Below are 23,868 nucleotides of genomic sequence, written 5' to 3' on the forward strand. Positions count from 1 at the left end.
AAAATAAATGTGTTTGCTTCAGTCTGGATTGCTATCTTTTGGAATTTTTATAGAAAAATATACTGTATCAATTTGTGTATGTGAGGTAAAAAAGTGATTGAAAAATGAGTTCACAGAAAACGTAAAAATTTTTGGTGCAGTTTTATATTTTTTTTTCAGAGCAAATGAAGACTAAATATTTAATCATTATAGAATTAGTTCTTTTTTCTACTACTTGAAATGATTTTCGAATCCTCATCTACATATACTTGGAGACTATAATTTTACATCCTCTAACCTTTGTTGCTACAAGCTATTATCGAGTTGATACAATTAGTAAGTACAAGTGTACAACATCTAAAACCAAATAATAATCACTCATCAAGCACGAAAAATCAACCCTACCAATAACATTGGAGTTTCTAGTTTGATTTTTCACATGAGTATGGGTTATGGCAATTTGTATGGCTAAAACAAAAATTTAAATATGTAAAATATATATTTGTTGGACACTGAGTGGAGAGAAAGCATATAGGATAGACTTATTGTTTTATTCAAAAGTACTCTGTGAAATCTACTCAAGTTAATCTTAACAAATACAAACACCTATAACAAAGGGAAAATAGAGTGATAGTAATGTTAGAAGATATTAGTGAAGTGTACTGAAAATGCATAAAAAAAAAAGTCTATTATTATCAACAACATTCTTATTACCTATTTAATAATTGTCAAAAAATGGAACACACGTAATTGTGACTTCTTTTTTAAAATAAAAAAGTTATTAATTTAACAAATTGATATAGCAATATATTATTCTGTCCTTTTTTTTTTCAAATTTGATATACATGAGATAAAATGGTCATTCTAAAAAAATTAAAAAGTGGTTGAAAAGCTTGTATAGATGATATTGCAAAAATGCCTTTCAAGTCATATCCAAAGTCCAACCAAACAGAGCCAAGGAACCATTCCAAATCCGGGCTTACAATTCCGATTCCAATTCTGGTTAGGCAATCCCGTGCTAGGCAAACGGCTAATTAGCGACAATAATTATTGTCAAAATCATTATAAAAAAAAGGGATAAATAAGGACAATATATTGTCAATTGGAAAAGGACTCCTGCAGCAAATCGAAGCTCTCTGGTGTATCCAGTTCTCTCCAATTCAACTCGACTGTGTTTTATCAGGAAGTAAGTACCCAAAATTTCAGTTTTATTCTCATATAGGTATGGTCCATTGAGCTCGAGTTTGTTGAAAGAAAATGCGCTTCAATTTCTGTAGAAATTTGAAGTTTCGTTTGCGAGAATATCATAGTAGTTATGGTGTAATTTTTTGTAATAGACCAAGTTGTAATGGCAGAGATTTTGTTTCCAGAAGCCCTTTTGGAAATTGTGGAGTTGCTGCATTTTATTCATCAGAAAACACTAATCTTGATCTACATTTGAACCCTGAGAAAGATTCTGGGAAATATGTCAGAGAAGGTGATAGTCATGGTACTAGAAATGGGTATTCTAGAGTTCAAGAAATGGGCTGGAAAGAGGGTTGTGGGTTCGGGAAGAGTAGCTTAAATGCAGAGGAGAATGGAGAAAGAAGTTGTCGATTTGATGAGTTTGAGGTTGAGGGTTCGGACGAGGACGCGGAAAATGATGTTGATGGTGATGGGGTGGATAATTTTCGGATTTTGGATTCGTATACTGGAAATAGAAGTCAGAAGGAAGATGTTTCGAGGAGAGTTATGGATGATGTGGAAGATGAATTAAGACACCCTCTAGTGAAAGAAGTATGTAGGTTAATTGAACGTAGGTCAGAATGGGGTCCGAGGTTAGAGAGGCAGTTGAGGACGTTGTTGAGAAGTTTGAAGCCACTGCAAGTTTGCGCTGTACTAAAGTGTCAGTCTGATGAACGTGCTGCTTTGCAGTTCTTCTACTGGGCTGATAGGCAATGGCGATATCGGCATCACCCGATTGTTTATTATGGAATGCTGGAAGTTCTTAGTAAGACCAAGTTGTGTCAGGGGGCTAAGAGGATTCTGAGTCTTATGAGGAAGAGGAAGATTGAGAGGCGGACAGAGGCATTTGGCTATGTTATGGTTTCATTCAGTCGAGCAGGACATTTGAGGAAAGCAATGCAGATATTGAATGTGATGCAGAAAGCAGGGATTGAACCTGATTTGTCTATCTGTAACACTGCAATTTATGTTCTGGTGAAGGGGAAGAAAATGGAAAAGGCTTTGATATTTTTGAAAAGAATGCAAGTTGTTGGGATTACACCAAATGTTGTTACATATAATTGTTTAATTAAGGGTTACTGTGATATGCATCGTCTTGCACAAGCATTACAGCTGATTGCTGAAATGCCGTCTCAAGGTTGTTCCCCTGATAAAGTTAGTTACTGTACTGTAATGGCACATCTATGCAAGGAGAAGAGGGTTGATGAAGTAAAGGGTTTGATGGAGAAGATGTGGAAGGATAGCAAATTGGTTCCAGATCAAGTAACTTATAGGACCCTTATTTATATGCTTTCCAAGCATGGACATGCAGATGATGCATTGAAATTTCTCAGGGAAGCAGAAGAAAAAGGATTCCATATTGATAAATTTGGATATAGTGCAGTTATTAATTCTTTCTCCCAAGATGGGAGGATGGATAAGGCAAAAGAACTTCTAAATGAAATGTTTGCAAAGGGGTGTGACCCTGATGTGGTGACTTACACTGCTGTTGTGAATGGATTTTGTCAAGGAGGAGAGATTGACCAAGCCAAAAAGTTGCTCCAACAGATGCATAGACATGGTTTTAAGCCGAATACAGTATCATACACAGCATTGTTACATGGGCTTTGCAAAAATGGAAAGTCATCAGAAGCCAAAGAGGTGATGAACATGAGTGAGGAGGAATGGTGGACACCCAATGCAGTTACATATGGTGTCCTGATGCATGGGTTCCGCAGGGAAGGGAAGTTGTTGGAGGCCTGTGATGTGGTTAGGGAAATGATAAGAAAGGGCTTTTTGCCAAATCCAGTCGAAATTAATATGCTGATTCAGTCTCTTTTCCAAGCAGGCAAAACCAATGAAGCCAAGAAATTCATGGAGGACTGTCTCCACAAAGGATGTGCTGTTAATGTGGTAAATTTTTCTACTGTAATTCATGGATTCTGTCAGAAGGATGATTTGGATGCTGCTCTCTCAGTCCTTGATGACATGTACCTGAATAACAAACACCCAGATGCAATAACATACACTACTTTAATTGATGCACTGGGAAGGAATGGTAGGATAGATGAGGCAATTGAACTTGCAAAGAAAATGCTTCATAGGGGCCTGCTTCCTACTCCAGTAACATACCGTGCAATCATCCACAGGTTCTGTCAGCATGGTAGGGTGGATGAATTGTTGAAGTTATTAGAGAAAATGCTAAAAAGGCAGAAGTGCAAAACAGTGTATAATCAGGTTATTGAAAAACTTTGTAGCTTTGGAAACCTTGATCAGGCTTATAAGCTCTTGGGGAATATCCTAAGGACTGCTTCAAATATTGATGCCCGTACTTGCAACATCCTTCTGGAGAGTTACTTGAAGAAAGGGGATTCTTTGTCATCTTATAAAGTGGCTTGCCAAATGTTCAAGCGGAATCTTATACCTGATCTCAAGTTATGTGAGAAAGTGAGCAAGAGATTGTTGTTAGAAGGAAAAACAGATGAGGCAGATAAGCTTATGCTGCAGTTTGTTGAACGCGGGTGCATTTCACCTCACTGCCATTAGTTTTCATTTGAAATTTAGGAGTACTTTCCCAGAAGTTTTTTCAAAGTGCTGCCAAAGTTTTATATCATCTCAGTGAAAAACAATAATGATCAAAGAAATGGAGACGGATAAAGCTCCTTTATGGTTGAGCAAGGATCTTCCTTTCTCTAGTGAACTTGACTTGAAGAAGACTATTAAGGCTTCAGACAATTGTCGTTTAATGTCCTAATGAAATATTTCATGGTAATCCATCCTCTTTTCATGCTCTGCATTTCTCCTGCTGAAAAAGTGCCCGAAGAATCATGTACCTTCTTTAGTACTTATCCAATTTATTTTAGCATGTTGTCTGTCCCAAGGAAATATTTCATGGTAATGTGGTCTTCTTTTCTGTCTCCAATTATCCTGCTGGAAATTCCCCTGAAAGATCACTTTTTTCTTGTATTGCATTTACTTTAGCATGTTGTCTTCGTGCAATTGGTTTTTGGGAAAATGAATACCTAAATTTCATGCTTTATGTTTTTCAAACTTTGTTATTTTTCAGGTTGAACTCTGTTATGATGGGATCAAACTGTCATCAGCATTCTCAGGTGCAATGGAACCAAGGGCGGATCTACACTATTCCCTGTGGGGGCATGCATTCCCCATCTGGCCAAAAACAAGTGTACGTTGTAGCTATGCATTTTTCAAACATTTATCTGTAACCCCACTGATTTCTGGCAAAAAATATGTATACTACTAGTACTTGCTATCTTATGCAAATGCTACTTATTTATTCCCACGCTCAAAAATAATTCTGGCTTGGAAACTGATTTGGCGCTTTTAAAATTTCTATGATCTATGATCAATAGAATGATTTCAGCAACATATGTTAATCAAGTACGCTCTCTCCATCATGTAGCTGCCCATTACTGAACATGGTTTCTGTTCAAATCCCGTGCAGGAAGCTTCTGTGCAACGATGGCTGCATGAGTATGTCTTATTCATGTATAATGTGCCCGAATATATCTTCGGTATTTCTTTGTTCTTTTCTTCATGGTGTTCTGGATGTGTTTTGTTCTTCGTTGCTATCAATTACTAACTTTTGAACTACATTTTTCATGTCACTATATAGGTGATGACACAGAAGTGCAGTTAATCGATCATTTGCTGTCAAATTGCTTAGTAACTCTTCCGCCATACGATGACCCAAATTATTGAGTAATCAAGCTTGTTTGTATTTCTGTATATGATGTAATCCCCAGTACTTGCACTTTTGTTTGTTGTGGCCATATGATGCATTATTTGGAAATCAACATCCAGTATATGATGTTAATCAATGGAACAAGTAGACTTGGCAGGTAGTTGCTGGCATTTCCTGTTTCAGGGATGTTTCCTTTCTGGTTTTGGCTGGAACTGATTATTGAGTTGTATGACTTCAACTAGGAGAAGAGAAATGTGCCTATAGATGATATGGAGAAAGGCTGGCCAATCATAGGGCGGCCATGTCCCCAACAGATTTGTCAATGAAACAGGTTTAGCTTTGGCCCTATTGAGCTCCTTTTCTTTTCCTTGGTTTTCATTTTGAAACAGATTTTGGGGTATTTCTTGACCTTTCTTTCTGGATTTTCACCGTTTTCTTTGTGTTTTCCTCCTTTTTCTTTTCTTCTTCCTGGCTTTTTATTGTTTTTATTTTTATTTTTTTATTTTTCTTCTTGTCTAGGATTTTTCTTCCCTTTCTGTTTCTCTCTTTTTTTTTTGTTTTTCGTTTTTGGTTTTACATATTCATTGACCAATATTTAAATTTAGCAGCATATTAACATTCATAAAATCTTTATCCAGACAAACCTTTTACTACCTACAATTTGCACAAGGCTAAAGAGCAAGATTTCCTTTCAAGAATTAATCATAACTTATTAGCCCTGTCAAATGGTTAATAATAGAGGTTTAAAAGATGTGAAATGTCAAAAGTTTTAACTCTTCAAGAATGCAAAAGAATGATAATCCGCTATTCCAAAAAAGTGTATTCTCATCTCATCTCCCTTTTTCTTTTTTTTTCTTTTTTTTTGTTTCCTTAGTTTCTCACTATACAAATCCAAAACATTGCAATTTCTTTCTAGAATGAAAAATAATAGTAACTAACTGATTAAAGCTAATAACTAGCTATACATACACCTTCAAGAAAACACTTAGTATACAACAAACTGTTTCATGACCTAAAACCCTTTCTTTTAGTACACTTCATTTTGCCATGAGATGATAAACCCTAAATGTATGCTTTCTTTTTCAGCTCCAGCAATCTTGACCACCTCCTATCAACAGAAGCAGCATTTTGAACACCCATATCTGCAAAATTAAGATTTGCACGTCCAAGTTATGTTCAACTATTCTTTTCAAAATATTTTCGGCGACGGGTGAAGAAGAGAAAGAGGAATTAGATAAGAAGAAAAGGGACCGTAAAACTCGAATTTCCTTGTGAAACAAGGAAACAAATAGCTTTACTCTTGGATTATACTTATGAATTTAATTCTTTCAAACTTTGGAAAATTGAATTCTTACGGTGCAATTTAGGTTCACTATTTTCGCAGGCCTCCGAACAAGTCTCCTGCCATAGATAAAAATCAACGAGATTAATTTATTTATTCCAGAAATTAAGCATCCCAAAATTAATTAGTTCACTTTATATAGTGCTAGTAATAAAAACTCTTAATAATTATTGTACTTTTACTGAGGCGGCAAGCCGAATTGAGTCTTGTACAAGGGAATCAAGGTCTGCTTCACATCCTGGTTTCACATAAATTACCTGCAAAAGCAGAATTTTGAGATCTTTTCTCTGTTACATAGAGAACAAATTCATGAGGGTTTGGGACTTACCGATGGATCGTCACCTCCGATTTCAGGAAGTTCTTCAGCTAAGTTTTTTTTCCTGCCTGATGGCAGAATCCAGACTGTGAAGTTTGTAACAACCTAAAAACAAACAAGGATGTTTAGCAAAGATCATGACAAGTAATTACATGAATTGGGCTAGAGATAGAACAAAATAGAGGAAAAACTATGTTGTAAATGTAAATACTATGTAGTCCCTTCAATTTATCGTTGAAATTGTGGTCACAAAATATTTCTCATCTTCACAAGGTCAAAACTTAATAATAATAATAATTATTATTATTTTTCCACTCTTAATTCTTGTTTTCATGTGAATGACATGCGTAATACGAATCGAATTGATAACTTTGACGGGTGAAATTGGAAAAATATAAACAATTATCGCTATCAAAATACTCAATGTGTTTGGATAGAAGACTGCTTGAAATATTATTTGAAATAATTACTGTAGCATTTTTTAATGATATGATGTATATGAGATAAAAAAGTAATTAAAAAGATCAAAAGACGTGCTGAAAAATGTGTTTGTAACGCAAGCAAATGATTTTTGACCAAATAATTGTTATCCAAACATGTTGACTATTAGAAAAAGATGAAAACCAAAAAAATGACAAGCATAGAACAGAATAATAACCCTAGTATTCTTTTGTTACGTTAGCAGATAACATATATTTCGAGGGATTTTCAGAATCCATTGGGATTTTAATCTCATAGAAACTAAGCATAAAAACTTTGTTTATTAATTTCTAATTCTTGTCAATAAATTTCTGCATAAAGAACAGACACTTTAATGAATAAGTACCTCTCTGCAAAATGATGAGGAACAATTGCTACATTTCCTGGTAAAGGATGTTGTGATCCTTCCATCCACTGAGAGTCCAAATCCGGTGTGCTGAAAGAAAAATAAGTTAGCTTAACAACAGAGCAAATTAATTGTTGCCAGTTATAAGAAAAATTACAAAAAGTAAGAAAAAAAAATGATGCTGCAGTTTTTCCTATAGTTCTTGAATATTTAGATCAAGCTAGTGATGACTTTTACTTAATTTTCATGATGAATAACCACAAAATTAGTTAATTTATTTAACCTTGTAACGGAGACTCGAGAATGAATTTTGAATGATGTGAATCCAAAAATGCTATGTGATTCATTGTTTCAATATCATTCTTGAGATAATTTATTTTGTTTTGAATTAATTTCTCATCTATATCTTTAATAAAGGGGTGCGTTCGAGTCGAGTCAAACTTGAATAACGTTATACTCGAATTTGAGCTTGAATTATAGCTAAACTACTCGAACTTGAGGTTGAGCTCTAACAAGTAATAAATGTCAAGTTCGAACTTGACTCAAAATCATATTGGCAGAACTCGAACTCGACTGACACAGGCTCGAGAACCAGGCCGAGCCTAAATGAGCTGGAGTACTTGAATGTACTCGAGCTTTCAGGCTCGTTAATTATTTGCTTCTTTGAGGATTTTACTGTCATCTTCTCAATTATGCATTACTCGATATTAGTTACTTCCTGTGTCTCCAAATCTTCAATGTCGCTTACTAAATTTCTTTGCAAAATTCAAAGTCTAGTCATAGGTCATTTACCAGTCGATAGTCAATAATACTAATTTTTCAGCAAAAATAGTTATATTCTCAGAAAAAAACCAAGATATCACATATATGTCTACATAGGCAAAATAAGGAATGGTTAACATTAAGAGAATCATTGAAGGAGTGAAGGACCTTGTGAATGCAAAGGCCGATGGAAACCTCATTTTCATTATGCCCATCTTCAGCTAAACCCTGAAGTTGAAGCTCTTGGAGTGACAAATTGTAGTCTAGATTCCAATTTTTTTGCCATCTCCCATCTGCTGTTGATATCTTGATCAATCCCCGTGGAGCCTTTTGACTTCTATTCGTTGTCTTTTAGTATTTGTATATCAGGAAAAAAGAAAACAAAACGACATTAGTGCAGCCAACAAGCAAATACAACTTAATTTGTACTTTTTTTTTTTTGGGTTCTTTTAGGTGGGATTTAAGAAGTTGAGAGGGAGAAAGTGGGGGAACTGAATCCAAAATCTGTAAAACCTGCAGGGACCTCCACTATTCAGCACTTCTGTAATTCTATTTACAGAACTTGATAAAAGAGCCATTCTTCGAAAACATGTTTACAGAAAGTTTCTAACACGTTCTTCAAAAATAACCATGTAGATTGTAATAACATACCACAACAAATGAAATATATATCAAGATTAGAGGATGAAGAAATCCATGCAGCAAATGCAGTATTGCCTTGGAAAGAGGAAGTGCTAAAGAAATGAACATTGAATTTGATCGTAACAAATGAAGAAGGTAATATATTACCAGTGAGAAATCATTTCTCCTTTGAGAAGCTCTAGTCTTGGAGCTGGCCCGAGGAGACAAGAGGATGGAATTGGCTTGTGCAAAATGTTGATTAGGAATAGTGTTCATTTTGCTGAATGGAATGCAATTTGTTTCTCTCCTCTTCTTTTCCTTGCCTCAAGGATTAGCCTTATCCGCAAAGGCATGATGGCCGTTGGGTGTCAATAAGATATTTTATGGCATGAAATTCCACTGTTGCTACATGAGATATTTATGGTATGGAGTTCAACCCTTGTTGCAAGTGGTACCTAAGGTCTAGCTACTTGTATAATAGTCCCCTAAATTTGTTTATCGGAAAAAAGAAAGGGTCGAATCTTCTACACATTAGAAGGGAATCCACGGAAATTGAATCATCATTGGGTCAAATGGGTGCACTATGTACCCGTATGAATTTAAATCATTTAACGTGGCAGCCATATATAGTGGCAACTAGTGGGAGGTAAGGTTTAAACCCTAGACCTCCCACCCCACCAAACTTTAAAGGCTATGGTGGTGGCCAACAGTTTGAAATTCAAATTTTGTATACATATCATGTATCTAATCATAACACTATATATATTGTTATTATATGTAAGATTTATTAAAAAAAAAATCCAAGCAACTCTATTGTGTAGGATTGATAACACTTTGCCCCCTGAATTAAAACAATATATAAATTGCATCCCATTGAATTCAAAGGTAACTGCATTTTTCAATAGCCTAAAACTATGTGAAAAAAAATTCTATTTTACTTATGCCCTCAAAATTATTTGTAACAAACGGCTGCAATGGGCAATTTCTTTGACTCCCTTAAAGTAGCGAAAAGTCTGTGAAAAAAAGGGAAAAAAAAAAACTTACAATGGAGACTCTGCTATTACCAAAAGATCTCCAGCAAGTTGAGAAGCATTACAACATTTATCACAACACGAGCAGCTCAATAGAAAATGCGGAGAATGGAAAAAAAAAGGCGACACTGTGTACCTCAAGGACAATTTAAAATAACAGCCTTTTGTGGTTTTAAGAGTGTGAAAAATTTTATAGGTGTTGTTACGTCCTAGATTTTCGTTGCTTTCTCTTATTGAATCAATTCATTTTCCATTCTCATTATCTCTATTCGCCATCAAGCACTTGAGAGGCAATTTTTTTTGCCTGTACATTGCAAGAAAATGGACCATTTTGTCATTAATTCACTTTTTATTTTTTGGTTTACTATGTTATATGTTAAAATTTAATGGGTCTTCAACAAGGGCATTATGCATATTGCTTAATTTCAAGAGGGCAAATTGTAGTTAACCCTAGTTCCAAGAGGCATAGTGGTATAACCTTTTTACGTATAAATAAGTTTGAATCGAATCAGATGTTAGATATAGGACTGCAAATGAATTGAGCCGCTCGCGAGAAACTCGAGTCCAAGCTCGACTCGAGTTCGATCAACATTGATCTCGAATTCAAAAATACTCAACTCATTAGTTCACAAGCCGACCGATTATATATATATATTAATAGTAAGATGACACATATATTCCTAATATTTTATTTTTTGTTAAAAAATTATTATTTTATTTATTTTTTAAAAATAAAATAATTATTTTTTTATTTTTTTAAGTTCGAGTTTTACATTGAAAGATGTTGATAAAATTAAGTTAAGATTCAACTCGATTAGACCAAAATTCGACTCGACTCAATTCATTTGTATCCCTAGTTAGATAGACCTCATAAATCAAAATGCTTTTGGACAGGTATGAAAGGACTTGCAAAGAATTGGGCGACAAAACCTTCTAAGCCCATGCTTTCGAGGAATAGCATTAAAATGGATTCGAGTGTTATCTACTATCCACTGGTTTTGACTTGGGTTCTTTAGTTACATTTTTTTCATGTAACACTTCGTTTCACCACAATTGAAAGTGATAAGTGTATGAAAAGAGATATTTTAAAACTTTGAATTATTATTTATTGTTACATGGTACACGTGTCATTTAGATAGCTAGTGTTACAGAAGTGTAACATGAAAAGTTATAACAGAAGATGTAGCTTCAAATTAATCTTGCATCATACACCTCCTAGTTTTCATTTTTCTCCGTTATGTTAAAAATCTATTTCCCAAGATGTTTTCCCTTTTTTTTTTTTTGCCAACTTAGCATTTGTCTCGGTCGGACCGATACATTGTAGCCAGAGGTGACAAGACGGATAGGGGAAAAAATGTTGTAGCCTAACGTTGTGCAATATTGTGAGGCAACGCTGGTGTATTATTCTTTATAGGGTAACAAATTTCAAGGGAGAATTGCAATTTTGTTCTCAACATTTGGTGGAAGGGCCATAGTGGTTCCGAAATTTTTGGACAAAATAAATATTATATAGGACCTAGTACTTTGATTTTCAACCAAACTAGGAAAATTGATGGGTTTTAACGCATTCTTAATCTGCCATGTGACGATCGTGTGGTTGTTAGTCAACAAACAAAAAAATGAAGAAATGAAAAGCAAAACTAAAATATAGGACCTAACTAGCTTTATATCCCATGCTGTGCACGAGTACTACAAATTGATAAAAATAATTCAAATTTTAAAATAAAATATTTAACAATGTTATAATTATACAATACTGGAAAAGTCTGAAGTAACGAGCGTTATGATAACGAAACTGTTTTTACCTGATATAACAGGTAAAAACACTTTTAGCGACCATTTGATTACCTGTTATACTGGTCATCTAAATAAAATAGTACCTAAAAATATGGTTAGTAAGTTTTACATTAAAAATAGTAAGTTAACTCAAGAAATTAGTAACTTTTATGTCTCAAAAAGTAAATTTGAAGAAATATGGAACTTACTTTTTTTTTGAAGTAGATAACTACTCTATATCTAAAACTTACTTTTTGGAGAGTAAGTTTAGTTCAAATAATAGTAAGTTTTTATAGACTAATAGTAAATATTGTTGATAGAATAGTAAATTTGGGTTAATCATCAAAACTTACTAGTTTATGGCATAAATTTACTATTTTACTTAAAGAAACTTATATGGAACAAGTATTAGGAAGTTTATTTGAAATAATGCTAAGATTTTTTATTAATAATTGAAACTTAGTATTATAGTTAGTAATTACTCGTAATGTAAATGTATGATACACAATTGTACGTATCATTTATAAATGTTATATGTTTTAAGCATTTTAAATAAACTATGAAAACTTTTTTTTTGCATATGACCTTATAAAATATGTAAGAATAATTTGTCATATTATAAATTTTGAATTATTTTTGAATTTGTAAAAGGTTAAAAAGTTTGGATGACAGTAAAAAAAAATCTTTTGAGTTATATATAGAATTGCACTTATCTATACATCACAATTTCCATATATGGACACCGATGAATATAATAAAATGGTACGCAATTTTCATATATTAATGCCTATGAATTTAATAAAATGGTAAAATCTTAATAAATTTATTTTCTGGGTCACAAGTATAAAAATTAAAGTTGTATTAACATAGAATAATCTTTGAAAATTATAGTAAAATTACCCATATGTTAAGTTTTGTGACTTTCAAACATACTTTGTATCATTTACATTATGGATTTGTATCCATATGTTTTCTATCAAACTCTTTTTTTATTGGCAAATGGTAAGTAAATTATTATAAAAGGGCATTTTATAATAATCATAATTTTTAATAGATGAATTTTATGTAAACTGTTAAAATTATGAATTCACAAACGACTAAATCTGACTACTTTATGACACATATTAGTCTAAATGACTAAAAAATTACTGTAATCATGTACACGTTGATTGTTGAATTGAAATTTCTTTTATTACTAGTACAAGTTCTTCTAATCAAAGCAAAATAAAATCAAATATCTTTTCCTTTTGTATGCAATAGTTATGCTTAATAGAAAATTATTAAACCATTTTTACAGTACATAATTTCTCCTAAAATTTGTAACATTTACCATGACCTCTAACCTTGACATTGTTATTTAATTTACCTTCTAAATTTAATTTAATTTTCTTATATTAATTGTTATACTAAATTTATAATTTTTGTTATTATATTATTTCTCATTTTGTTTAGGCTTTTACTCTTATTATTTCTTGTGTCTCAGATGTAAATTTATTAAAACTTTATCATCTTATTATATTCATAGGTGTTAATTTATAAAAATTTTGATATATAAACAAGTAATATTCTATATATAACTAGGAAGATTTGTTGTTATTATTATCCAAACTTTCAAACTTTTCAAAAATTGAAAATAATTTAAAACTTATAATACGACAAAATTTTATTACATATTTTACGAGATTATGTGAAAAGTCAAACTTTTTTCCATAGTATTTTAAAATATGTAAATAAATTTTTTTAAATGTTAACTATAATCTTGTATTATACAGGTATATTATGAGTACTTACTAACTAAGGTACTAAAAATTAATCATTAATAAAACATCTTATCGTTATTTCAAATAAATTCCCTAACACTAGTTTGAAATATGTTTTAAAGTAAAATAGTACATGTGTCTCATAAATCAGTAAATTTTGATTATTAATCAATTTTACCATGTTATCAGTAAGAATTACTATTTATGTATTAAAACTTACTATTACATGAATTAAACTTACACTATAAAAAGTAAGTTTGGGATATAAAGTAGTAATTTATTTATTTAAAAAGTAAGTTTAATATTTATTCCAATTTACATTTTGAAGTATAAAAGTTACTAATTTATTACTGTTAACTTACTATTTTAGATGGAAAACTTACTTTCTTATTTTTAAGTGTTATCCTATTTAGGTGGATAGGCCTATCAAATAATCAAATGGCCGCTAAAAGTAAATAAAAAATAAATCGAAAATGGTCATATAAGTGTTATCCTATTTATGTTTCAAAAAGTAAATCGAAATAAAAATGAAAGTTACTTTTTTTAAAAATTAAATTACTACTCTACATTCGAAACTTAGTTTTGTGGGGAGTAAGTTTAGTTCAAGTAATAGTAAGTTTTTATAGATTAATAGTAAATCTTGTTGAAAGAATAATAATTTGGTTAATCATCAAAACTTACTAGTTTGTGGCATAAATTTACTATATTACTTAAAGAAACTTATATGAAACAAGTATTAAGAAGTTTATTTAAACTAGTGCTAAGATTTTTTTATTAATGGTTGAAACTTAATATTATAGTTAGTAGTTGTTGGTAACATAAATGTATAATAATGATTGTATGTTTCATTCATAAATGTTTTGCGTTTTAAGCATTTTAATAAATGTATGCATCATTTATAAATGTTATGTGTTTTAATAAATTTATTTTCTAGGTCACAAGTATAAAAGGTAAAGTGATCGTATCTAATGTAGCGTAATCTTTTAAAATTATAGTAAATTTACCCATATATTAAGTTTCGTGAGTTTCAAATATATTTCGTATCATTCACAATATGGATTTACATGCACATTTTTTATGAAACTTGCTTTTAATTGGCAAATAGTATGTAAATTATTATAAAATGTCATTTTATGATAATCATAATTTTTATAGGTGAATGGAATAGGTGCAAGATCTTGATACTGTACTACAACACAAATTTGGGGATAAGTACAAGTTTCAGGCATCGTCATTTGAATTTGACGAATCTCCTAACATTCCTAAACAACCGAATGGGTAACTTTCATTAATGACGTTTTAAAGCCTAAAAAACCGTGTGCTGAGTATTGTATAACATGAGTATTTGAGTTGCTTTTCGAGTTCTGCTCATCAAGTAAGCCAGTCCAATTTGAAGTAAACAGCAAAATCTACATGCACAAGACATTTGATATGAAATTGGTATTTCAAAATAGGAGAAAACGGCTCATTTTGAGCATCAGAATGAATCTAACTTTTAATAATTGATACTTACGCATCAAAATTAAGCTGGCAGGACACTAGATATAGCTATCTAAGCATGACAAGATTACATGGCCAAGAACTGAATTTAGAGCACAAAGACTTTGGCTTCAGAAATCTGAAGCAATCAAAAGGCTAGTAACTTGATTTGAGAATTTGATCACCAGCATCAAGGGCTCTGATATCACTATCAAAAGCTTCAGTTTGGATTGACATTTCTGGTTTACAAACCCAAGAGCACTTGGATGCTAACAATATCTGAAATTTGATCACCAAACTTTTTTCCAAGCAAGCTGAAATTATTCACATTAAAACAAGTAAACACCAGAAATTGCAAACTAAGGAGATTATGTTCAGATTTACAATCAAAACGCATTAAACTACCTTCGAAGAAACTTAAATCATCCTAAAAGCTTTGAGCAAAGACGTGCAAAAACATTTGTACTCTCTCAAGAATAAAATTCCTTAATGGTCTTGGCTGAAATCTGGTTCATTCACTACAAAACCATCACAAGATTTGTATTAAAAAAAGGCCACAACAACACATAATCATAGCAAATAAATAACATAAAACTTAGGCGTGAAGAAGGAAAAATGTACCTGAATACTTTTCATCTCCTAACAAGCTAGTGTTTTGTACATGACTTTGGATTAATGAAGGATTGCATGCCCACATTAATGCCTATACAAATGCAAATAGAGCACCATTATATTTCATGCCTTCACACAAAAATAAATAAAAGCAAGCTATACATTACCTGACCAGGAGGAATGATCTGAAACCAATTACTATCCATTAATTCCTTATTGCATCCATGCTGTGAATCTGATTGCAATAGGCCATCGGATGATCCTATCAGATTCAAATTTACATTCTCAACATTATTGGGTGCCCCAACATGATCATAATTGTGAGTTTCATATGCATCTGTGCACACTTTAGTACATTTTCGTCTATCATGTCCAAATGACCTGCGGGAAAAAAATTGCCAAGCACAATCCATAAACAATAAGATTGAATTTATAAAGGCGTATATGAAGTGTACATATATAACTAACATTTTTGGCCTTCTAACATAAAGCCAATGAGTGGATGAAATTTAGCATTGCTCATTCATATCTGGTTTTGCAAAGCTATTCTAACCGTAGAATAAGTCAATTTTAAGAGTAGGTGATTACTTGCAATTTTTGCATCGTCTTCGCTTTCGCTTGTGAGTGGACTGTTTTGCCTTTTGTCCCTTTGTAGCAACAACAATTGGACCAAGAGAAAGTATGGACCAAAGTGGAAACCTTTGCCTGGGAATTCAATCGTATCGTTGGAATTGAGAACTAAATAAGAAGAAGACAGATGACTTTAAAGAGATAGGTGATACCCGAAAGTGTTTCAGGAACCCAAAACCGTTTTCAGCAACCCAAAATCATTTTTAGAAACCCGGTGATTTTTTCACTTAAATATGTAAATTTTTTACTTTTAGTATTAGTAAGTTTAGTTTAAACATAAGTAAATTTTGTCAAATAATAAGTAAATTAAATTACTCAAAGTGTAAATTTCTATTTCTGACTAAAACTTATCTTTCAGGCATATACTTACTAGTTTGAATTAAAAACTTACTTATCTTCTCGACTTGGCAACCCGTTTCTTTTCTAGGTATTTTATGATTAGAACTCCATTCTCTCTCTATATTACAAACCATCATCAAACTAATTGAAAACCTCAATTCTCATATAAACCATTCATCTGAATTTTGTTCCAATCAACCCATTCAACAGATTTATGTTCCAGTCTAATCGTTATGATATAGCAATGGCATTAACAAGCTATTTTGACTCTCCCGGTAAGGGTTTACGTATTAGTAATTTTTTAGGAGGAAGATGAGTTATTCACATGTCCAAAATATCGAAACAACCAGCATAATCTAATCCTTAGTTCAATGAAAGTCACAAATTTGCGGGTAGGTAGATTAGATTATGTTGAATGCCTTTGGCTCTTTACAATGAAATTCAAAATTTTTTCTCATGACAGAGCAAAGACGGTGATATAATTGATTGTGTCTATATGTATCAACAACCAGCATTTGACAATCCTTTCCTCAAAGACCACTGGATTCCGCAGGTTTGCCCCATGCAACACCATTCAAAAGAAAAATAAACAAAAAAATGCAAAAATATGAAGTATGTATAACACCATAATTGATTGATGGTCGGAAACTGTTCTATGAATTTTCTCTCCTTTCCTGACTGAAGAAGAGGGAAGATGTGATTCTACAAAATCTACATGTATCATAGGATGGTAATAAGAATTGCTTCTGCAACACAGATTTACAAGAGTAATAATGGCCAAATTTCCGTGGCATTGCAGACGTTACAATGGAGTAAAAAATTCAAGAGGCTGATAATAAATTTCCATAGAAACAACAGATTCGCAACAATGATTCTAGATCAGTTCAGTTCAATAACATATGCTCCATCAAGCGTATCAACTTAGAATTCCAAAACGGGAGAAACCTCTCTTGCCTGAAGAATTCAAGTTATAAAGCTCATGTTGAGTTACTAATATATTAGTAATTCTCACCCGCACAGAGTAGCAATCACAACATACAAATTTCTCTTTGACATTTCACCAAACATCTTATATGCATTCACAAATTAATCACATTTAACTTAAACGCCTGGTCTCAAGTCCTTTCCTAGATGTTTCACATGGCTATTAAACATATTTTACCCGTAGACAATCAAAACTACAACCATTTCCTAGATGTTTCAACGGACATTTTCGGCCCCAAAATTGCAATAAAATCTTCAAATTCTCAGCCTTGATTTCCCAAGAAAATCTTGACAAACAAAACAAATGAAATATAAATAAATTACAGCAATATAATCAAACGATTTCAAGAGAACATGATGATCTAACCTCGTCACTGCTATTTTTCATATGCTCTTTGGCTGGCTACCACCGTCGCTAACCCTTTTGTTGTGTTTGCATATGGCAGCACTCAAACCCAACCGAACGATGAGAAAGGATAGAAGCAAAGTGTGAACTAAAGATGAAAATTTTGAAGTGAGAAGATTTATTCAATTGTAACAAAGAGAAAGTGTGGATCAAAGTGGAAACCTTTGCTTGGGAATTCAATCGTATCATTGGAACTGGGAACTGAATAAGAAGAAGGTAGATAACTTTAAAGAGAAAGGTGATACCCAAAACCGTTTTCAGGAACCCAAAACCGTTTTTTTACTTAAATATGTACATTTTTTACTTTCAGTATTGGTAAGTTTAATTTAAACATAAGTAAATTTTGTCAAATAATAAGTAAATTAAATTACTCAAAGTGTAAATTTCTATTTCTGACTAAATCTTATCTTTCAGGCATATACTTACTAGTTTTAATTAAAAACTTACTAAAGTTAATATTAATTATTTTAATATAATATTTAAAAAGTCACTAAAAGATTTGATCTGTCACTAAAGGTAATAGAAACCTATAATAGCAGGTTTCCCTAATATCGTTACCATAACTATAGGCACTGTAGCACTGTCCTACAATACTATGCAAAATCTTTTTAACTATATGTAATTTAGTGAACATTATTTGTTAATTTGCTAAATTTGGAAGTTGTCAAAAATTTGGTAGAATTTGGTTGAAGTTTGTATAATTTGTAAAGATAAAGGCTTAGTGGTCAGCATAATATTTGGGATAAAAAATTTTGAATAGACTTTTACTTGTTTTTTGAATTTTAAAGCGGTACTAATTCAATAGAATTCTTTGAACTTTGAGACCAAAGTGGACGTTGTAAAATTTTTTAATTTAAAGAAATAAGTGATATAGTATATACTATATTTTTAGAGAAATCTAAAAATTTTAACTTATAGCAAATTTGCAAGGAAAGCTTCTAGAAGTTCTTGACTAGTGAATAATTAACTTTATGTCCTGTGCAATGTAAGGGAATAAAAAATGTCTAAAATCAATTTAAAACTTTAGAAAAAATTATTTAAATAGTATAATAAAAAAATCATCTAAAATCCTTGTAAGGAAATGTAATTTTAAGGAGATGTAGTTAGAGATTTTGAAACAAATATGCAAATACTAATGTTTAAAATGTGTAAGCACTTTTCCCACTAATTAATCTTTGTAGAGTTGGAATTAATCTAAAAAGATATTGATTTTACATGAAAGACAAGATGTAGACAATATTTTTGCAATAGTGAAACTGAATATTTTTGTATAATTTAAAAGTCTTGTATCATTGCTCAACCTTTTATAATAAGACAATCAGAAAAATTCTTTATTGGTATACATGGCTGAGGGAAACAAAATACCACTTTCATCTAAGTGGTTAAGCATTGATACTTATTAGTTTGTTAAACTACTTTTTAAATTTATAATATCCTATGTACAAAGATATTTCGTAAATGACAATATATGCTATTTGTCAACATTAAAGTAGAAAATTTTACTTAGAGAGGCTTATTGATAAGTTAGTTTTACTAAGATTTATTTACCAATAGAAAACGTTAAGGTAAAAAATTTTATTATGCAGGCATTTTAAAAAAATTTTCATGTTGAATTTAAACATTTGAACTAAACTAATCGAAAAGCATTAAATTAACATTAATCGAACTTACTAAAGAATAAATAATTCCAAAATCTTGAAAAATGATACATGTCAGATTATTGAAAACGTTCTGGAAGATATGAACTGATGAATAGTATATAGTATAGATAGAGATGCGAGGCAAAGCAAGGATATTAAATTTGAAGGACTAATTACAGTTTTTGTCCCCAGCTTTTGGGAGGATGACCATAGTTGTTCCTAAAGTTTAGGACTAAACAAATATACTAACATTCTGTCCTATTGATATAGTTAAAAAGAATAGTTCAACTTCAAGAGAAAACAATGCAGTAAACACCAGGAATGAAGAACTAAAACGTGCAGTTTTTAGTTGAAAACCTGTACTGAAACAATTTCACTCAGCTTCCCTTAAAATGTAGAAAATTATACAGACCTCCATTGGTGTAATAAAATGACTATAACTTCTTTCACTTAAACTGGATGATTCATATGACATAGGATGGACATATAGAACTGCATTCGACTTCCACCAGCTCCACCACAATGCAGACCAACACCAATACCAATGGTGTCTATTTCCAAAACCCTCTCTTTCCTTGTTATTATTACTACTAGCCCCTGCCATTTTTCTACTGCTTGTTATGGTTTGCAGATATTAGAGAAAAGGCTGGAAAAGGGATGAATAAGGGGAATGTTATTATGTCTGCTACACAATAGGATATTAAGATGCATTCGGGTTTTTCTGTCTTTTTTTCCTTTTTTTTTGTTTTTTGGATTTAGAACCATCTGTAGTGGAGATAGAACTTAGATTCCATTTCTAGGAACCAATGCAGTTTGGGTTGCTCTTGGTGGTTTTGGCCTAGATTATTTTGCCTTGGGAATGCGTTGGGCACTGAAATTGGAGCTTGGGATATGAGATACTAACAATAAAGTGTGTTCTCCTATCACATGATTCTTTGTTTTTATATGCTCTTAGGATTTGATATAAATGGAAAAATTTTCATTAATGGTTATATTCAAGTGCTTTCCTTGAATTAATTTGCAACTGTTTTTCACTCTATTCTTAATAAAATCTTGTATTAAAGGATTTTGCCTATATTTCCCTCTATGTTTTTTTGGACATGACTCGTCATGCTTACAAATCTCTACAATGACATGTTGTATTAAAACACTTTTGCCATCTTTTACACTTACACTAAAATGATGGCTCCATTCTTAAGTTAAATGATTATCTCAACATTGGAGTAAACATCCACTTCTCTGTATTTCTAATGTAATCTGAAGCACTTTAGAAATACACGTCATCTATAATTCTCCACTGCTTGACACCTTTCGTATTTACACGAAATGCCATCGTGACAAAATTCGTGTCATTAGATAAGTACCCATATTCTAACATAAGTTCCAGAAATTCCCCACAGTTTCCCTTCTAGTGTTTTTCTTTTTTTTCTTTAATGATTTTCCACTTGTCATATTTACACAAAACCTTATGACAAATTAGATGTCTTTAGTAACTACCATTTTACAAATTTACTTCCACAATTTTTTTTATAATTTCTTTGCATACTTTTTTGTCATCTTTTGTGGTTATAAAAACATTTTAAAATTGTATACATGTAGTATTTGCATTGAACATTAGTTATTTTTTGTATGGTATGATTAGTATTTCTCATGCATATAAATATTTTAGCCCTTATTCAAATGCGTGTACTCATATCCTATAGCATACAAACAATACAACATGCATTTCCCAAAAACAAAATTTCAATATGTGGTGTGTATATATATAGACACGAGTAATGGACAACAAATCATTTACATTAGACTTAAAATGCATTAAAAGAAAAAAACAATTTGAGGTTAGGATTAATATGGATATGCATGCTGTCAACATGGTAGCAATTTCAAACGAAACCTAATCCTATTGTGGATTATTAAAAAACAAAATGAGAATTGATGGATGGCACAATCAAGGTGCACGGATATGTGGTCATATATGCTAGCTATGCATTTCGGTATTCCTTGGCAATATCGTTGAATGTTGAATATGCTGGACTTGACCCATTCTTGAAACTTTTGAGAGATTTTGAGCCATGCACGAGCACATTATTCTTGTTTGTTTCATTTGTGTTGTTGAGTAGGTATCACACATGGTATTAGCATTCTAGAATTTGTTATTTTATACATGTCGAGACCACATTTTGTTGAACTGGATGCATCTGAAATGATAAGGGCATTTAGGATCTAACTTTCTTTAGTTTTCTACAAATCATGCATTCGTCTTGTCTCCTAATAGTGAACCAATTTGAGCTTTTATCCTTCTCCTTTGTTTGTTAGCCGTGTTTGATAACTCAGGACCTTTTTAGACTTACTTGTTTAACCCTGTGTCGTTAAGAGATGTCTGAATTTTATTGTTTGTGCAAGGCAAATAAATCTAGGGTCGCAAGTGTTGTTAGAATAGAAGCTGTATGGTGCTAGTTCTGTGCATCTTCGATCGAAAGAAAAAGAAAAAAAAAAGAAAGGAAAAAAAAGAAAAAAGAAAAAGGGGGAAAATTTGTCAATAAGCTGGTGAACAGAAGACTCTGGCTTATAGGGCGTGCCCATGCCTTGCAAGACGCCCTTCCAAAAAAAAAAAAAAAAAAGAAAATATAAAGAGAGTTCCAACACTTGCACAGTGGGTATAGCAAATGGAAATGCATTACTTGTGAAATTTCTCCGGTGAAGCATTGTGATTATGTGGTGGATATCGGACATTCTCTTGATACACTACACCCTATCTTTACCTTCTTATCTCACCTTCTACCTAAGCCCCATTACAACCCTATTAAAACCCCATTTGGTTAGTGTATTTAGTTCACCTTTGAGTGGTGAAGATGTGATAAATGTGCAAGCCTATGGTAATGCCATTCCGTGATGTTGATTTGAGCGTTCATAGTATTCAACCATTTTCTTTGAATTACCACCTGTCCGGTGTGTTCTAATTTTGGCGACATTGTCAGGAAGACGGGATGCTTGTGTTAGTGTAAATTTCTGCATAACCTTTGCTTTCTTGGTTGTATTTCTGAGCTTCGCAATGTTTGAGGACAAGCATTGTCAAGGTGTGGGGGGATTTGATAAAGCAATTATTGGGCACCTTTTGCGCTGTTATTTGGTCATAATTTTGGCTACTCATTGTGCTAAGTATTGAGTTTTTGCTTATATTTGATATTTGTGTGAATTGTAGGAGGTTGGTGTCAAAAGTGCTCTCCTGAGGTAAATTTTCAAAAGACTCTTTATTTCATGACGTGCCCACGCCAGAAACTAAAGAGAGACACCTAAAAGACGGACCCCGCGGGATTGGTAGCAAAATGGGCAATTGGGAAATCAAAAGGCTCGTGGACCGCGGGGGTGCAGGGGATTAAAACTCCTAGAGAAAGGCTTGTGCCCTGACATTTTCTCTTCTGCTAGCGGCGGCTACGAGGAAAATATAAGGAAAGAAAGCCAGATTCACGAGAGATCAATAGATTAGCTTTTGCTTTTCTGTGAGACGTTTTCTTCTTCTTGTCGACGGCTACTGCATAGGAGATTTGGCTAAAAAAGCCAGATTCACGTGGGCTTAGTAGTTGGAAAGCTTTTAGTTTTCTCCCCTGTAGACAATTTTCCTTCTTTTGCTTTTGCTTCTGACAACTTTCGTGAGACTTTCCCTTTACTTTTCTCCTGTAAGAATTCCGAACAAGAAGGAAGCAAGACCTTTCGTTCTATCCTCGTTATTTCACTTTTCCCAATTCTTTGGCAATTAATTGAATGAGTTCAATTAAATCAGGCGAGATTGTTACGATGAGGAGAGGCTGGTTTTCTCTTCTACCCAAAGGTCGACGCGAAGGTGCCCATAACATCTGTGAGATCTAATCAAATTTTCATTATTTCTTCCAATTCGTTACTATTCGTGCGTTTCCTGGATTAATTGTCACGGGTATTTTATTAATTGAGTATCAACGGTCGGATATTTAATTTAATTTAATATCCTACCGTCACGTTAATTAAATTGAATCCGTAATTGTTCGTTTAATTGACAACTAGTGACAACCACCATAATTGGCTTTGTGTTGGGGAAATGTAAGATCTAATTTAAATAAATCCTCTTAGCGTGTTTATTGGTTAGGGTTGGGTTTTTCTAGCTTTAATGCAATTGGATAATTAAATTCTTACGGTTGTACCTAGGGTTGTTTTCTGGTTAGAGAAGCAGTCAAAGGTCATACCTTGGCTGTCGAAAAAGTAAGGAAAAACTGGCTGTCAGAGTTTGTTGATAGCTATAACCAACCTAGTGACGAATGAATCAAATATCTTTGTATCGATGATCATTTAATTGGACCGTGCCTGAAAGTTGATCCTTTGGGTAGAATTTTATTAATTGCTATTTTTAGTAAATTGTACTTGTTGAGTTAGCCTTTGAATTTTGTTTATTTTATTTTCATCTTCATTCCCTTAAATATCCCCC

At 32.5% G+C, this 23,868-nt stretch overlaps 3 protein-coding genes across 7 annotated transcripts; 1 reads left to right on the forward strand and 2 right to left on the reverse strand.

The window, feature by feature from the left end:
- Window positions 1-1,107: 1,107 nt before the first annotated feature.
- LOC113751539 (pentatricopeptide repeat-containing protein At1g09900-like) lies at window positions 1,108-5,236 on the forward strand. Its single transcript, XM_027295580.1, has 4 exons — window positions 1,108-3,951; window positions 4,250-4,369; window positions 4,649-4,718; window positions 4,820-5,236. Exon 1 carries the CDS (start codon window positions 1,237-1,239, stop codon window positions 3,727-3,729), a length of 2,493 nt encoding a protein of 830 aa, XP_027151381.1. The 5' UTR covers window positions 1,108-1,236; the 3' UTR covers window positions 3,730-3,951; window positions 4,250-4,369; window positions 4,649-4,718; window positions 4,820-5,236.
- A 434-nt stretch (window positions 5,237-5,670) lies between these two features.
- On the reverse strand, window positions 5,671-9,125 carry LOC113751540 (large ribosomal RNA subunit accumulation protein YCED homolog 2, chloroplastic). Its single transcript, XM_027295581.1, has 7 exons — window positions 8,924-9,125; window positions 8,303-8,482; window positions 7,373-7,462; window positions 6,559-6,651; window positions 6,407-6,487; window positions 6,244-6,289; window positions 5,671-6,030 (listed from the first exon to the last, which is right to left on the reverse strand). Exons 1-7 carry the CDS (start codon window positions 9,029-9,031, stop codon window positions 5,951-5,953), a joined length of 678 nt encoding a protein of 225 aa, XP_027151382.1. The 5' UTR covers window positions 9,032-9,125; the 3' UTR covers window positions 5,671-5,950.
- A 5,675-nt stretch (window positions 9,126-14,800) lies between these two features.
- Window positions 14,801-17,905, reverse strand: LOC113751541. 5 transcript variants are annotated; one of them, XR_003464836.1, is made up of 6 exons: window positions 17,734-17,905; window positions 16,006-16,118; window positions 15,581-15,794; window positions 15,423-15,504; window positions 15,207-15,319; window positions 14,801-15,115 (listed from the first exon to the last, which is right to left on the reverse strand). XR_003464836.1 is itself a non-coding variant. In XM_027295583.1 (5 exons), the coding sequence occupies exons 1-5, from the start codon at window positions 17,752-17,754 to the stop codon at window positions 15,288-15,290; spliced, it is 462 nt and encodes a 153-aa protein (XP_027151384.1). In that variant the 5' UTR covers window positions 17,755-17,905; the 3' UTR covers window positions 14,801-15,287. The 5 variants fall into 5 exon arrangements, 2 of the variants coding, with proteins under 2 accessions (XP_027151384.1, XP_027151385.1); XR_003464837.1 differs by having other exon boundaries at window positions 16,002-16,118; XR_003464838.1 differs by lacking the exon at window positions 15,423-15,504 and having other exon boundaries at window positions 16,002-16,118.
- Between the last annotated feature and the right edge of the window lie 5,963 nt (window positions 17,906-23,868).

The sequence above is a fragment of the Coffea eugenioides genome, chromosome 11 (genome assembly GCF_003713205.1).
Source record: "Coffea eugenioides isolate CCC68of chromosome 11, Ceug_1.0, whole genome shotgun sequence".
Taxonomy (NCBI): Eukaryota; Viridiplantae; Streptophyta; class Magnoliopsida; order Gentianales; family Rubiaceae; genus Coffea; species Coffea eugenioides.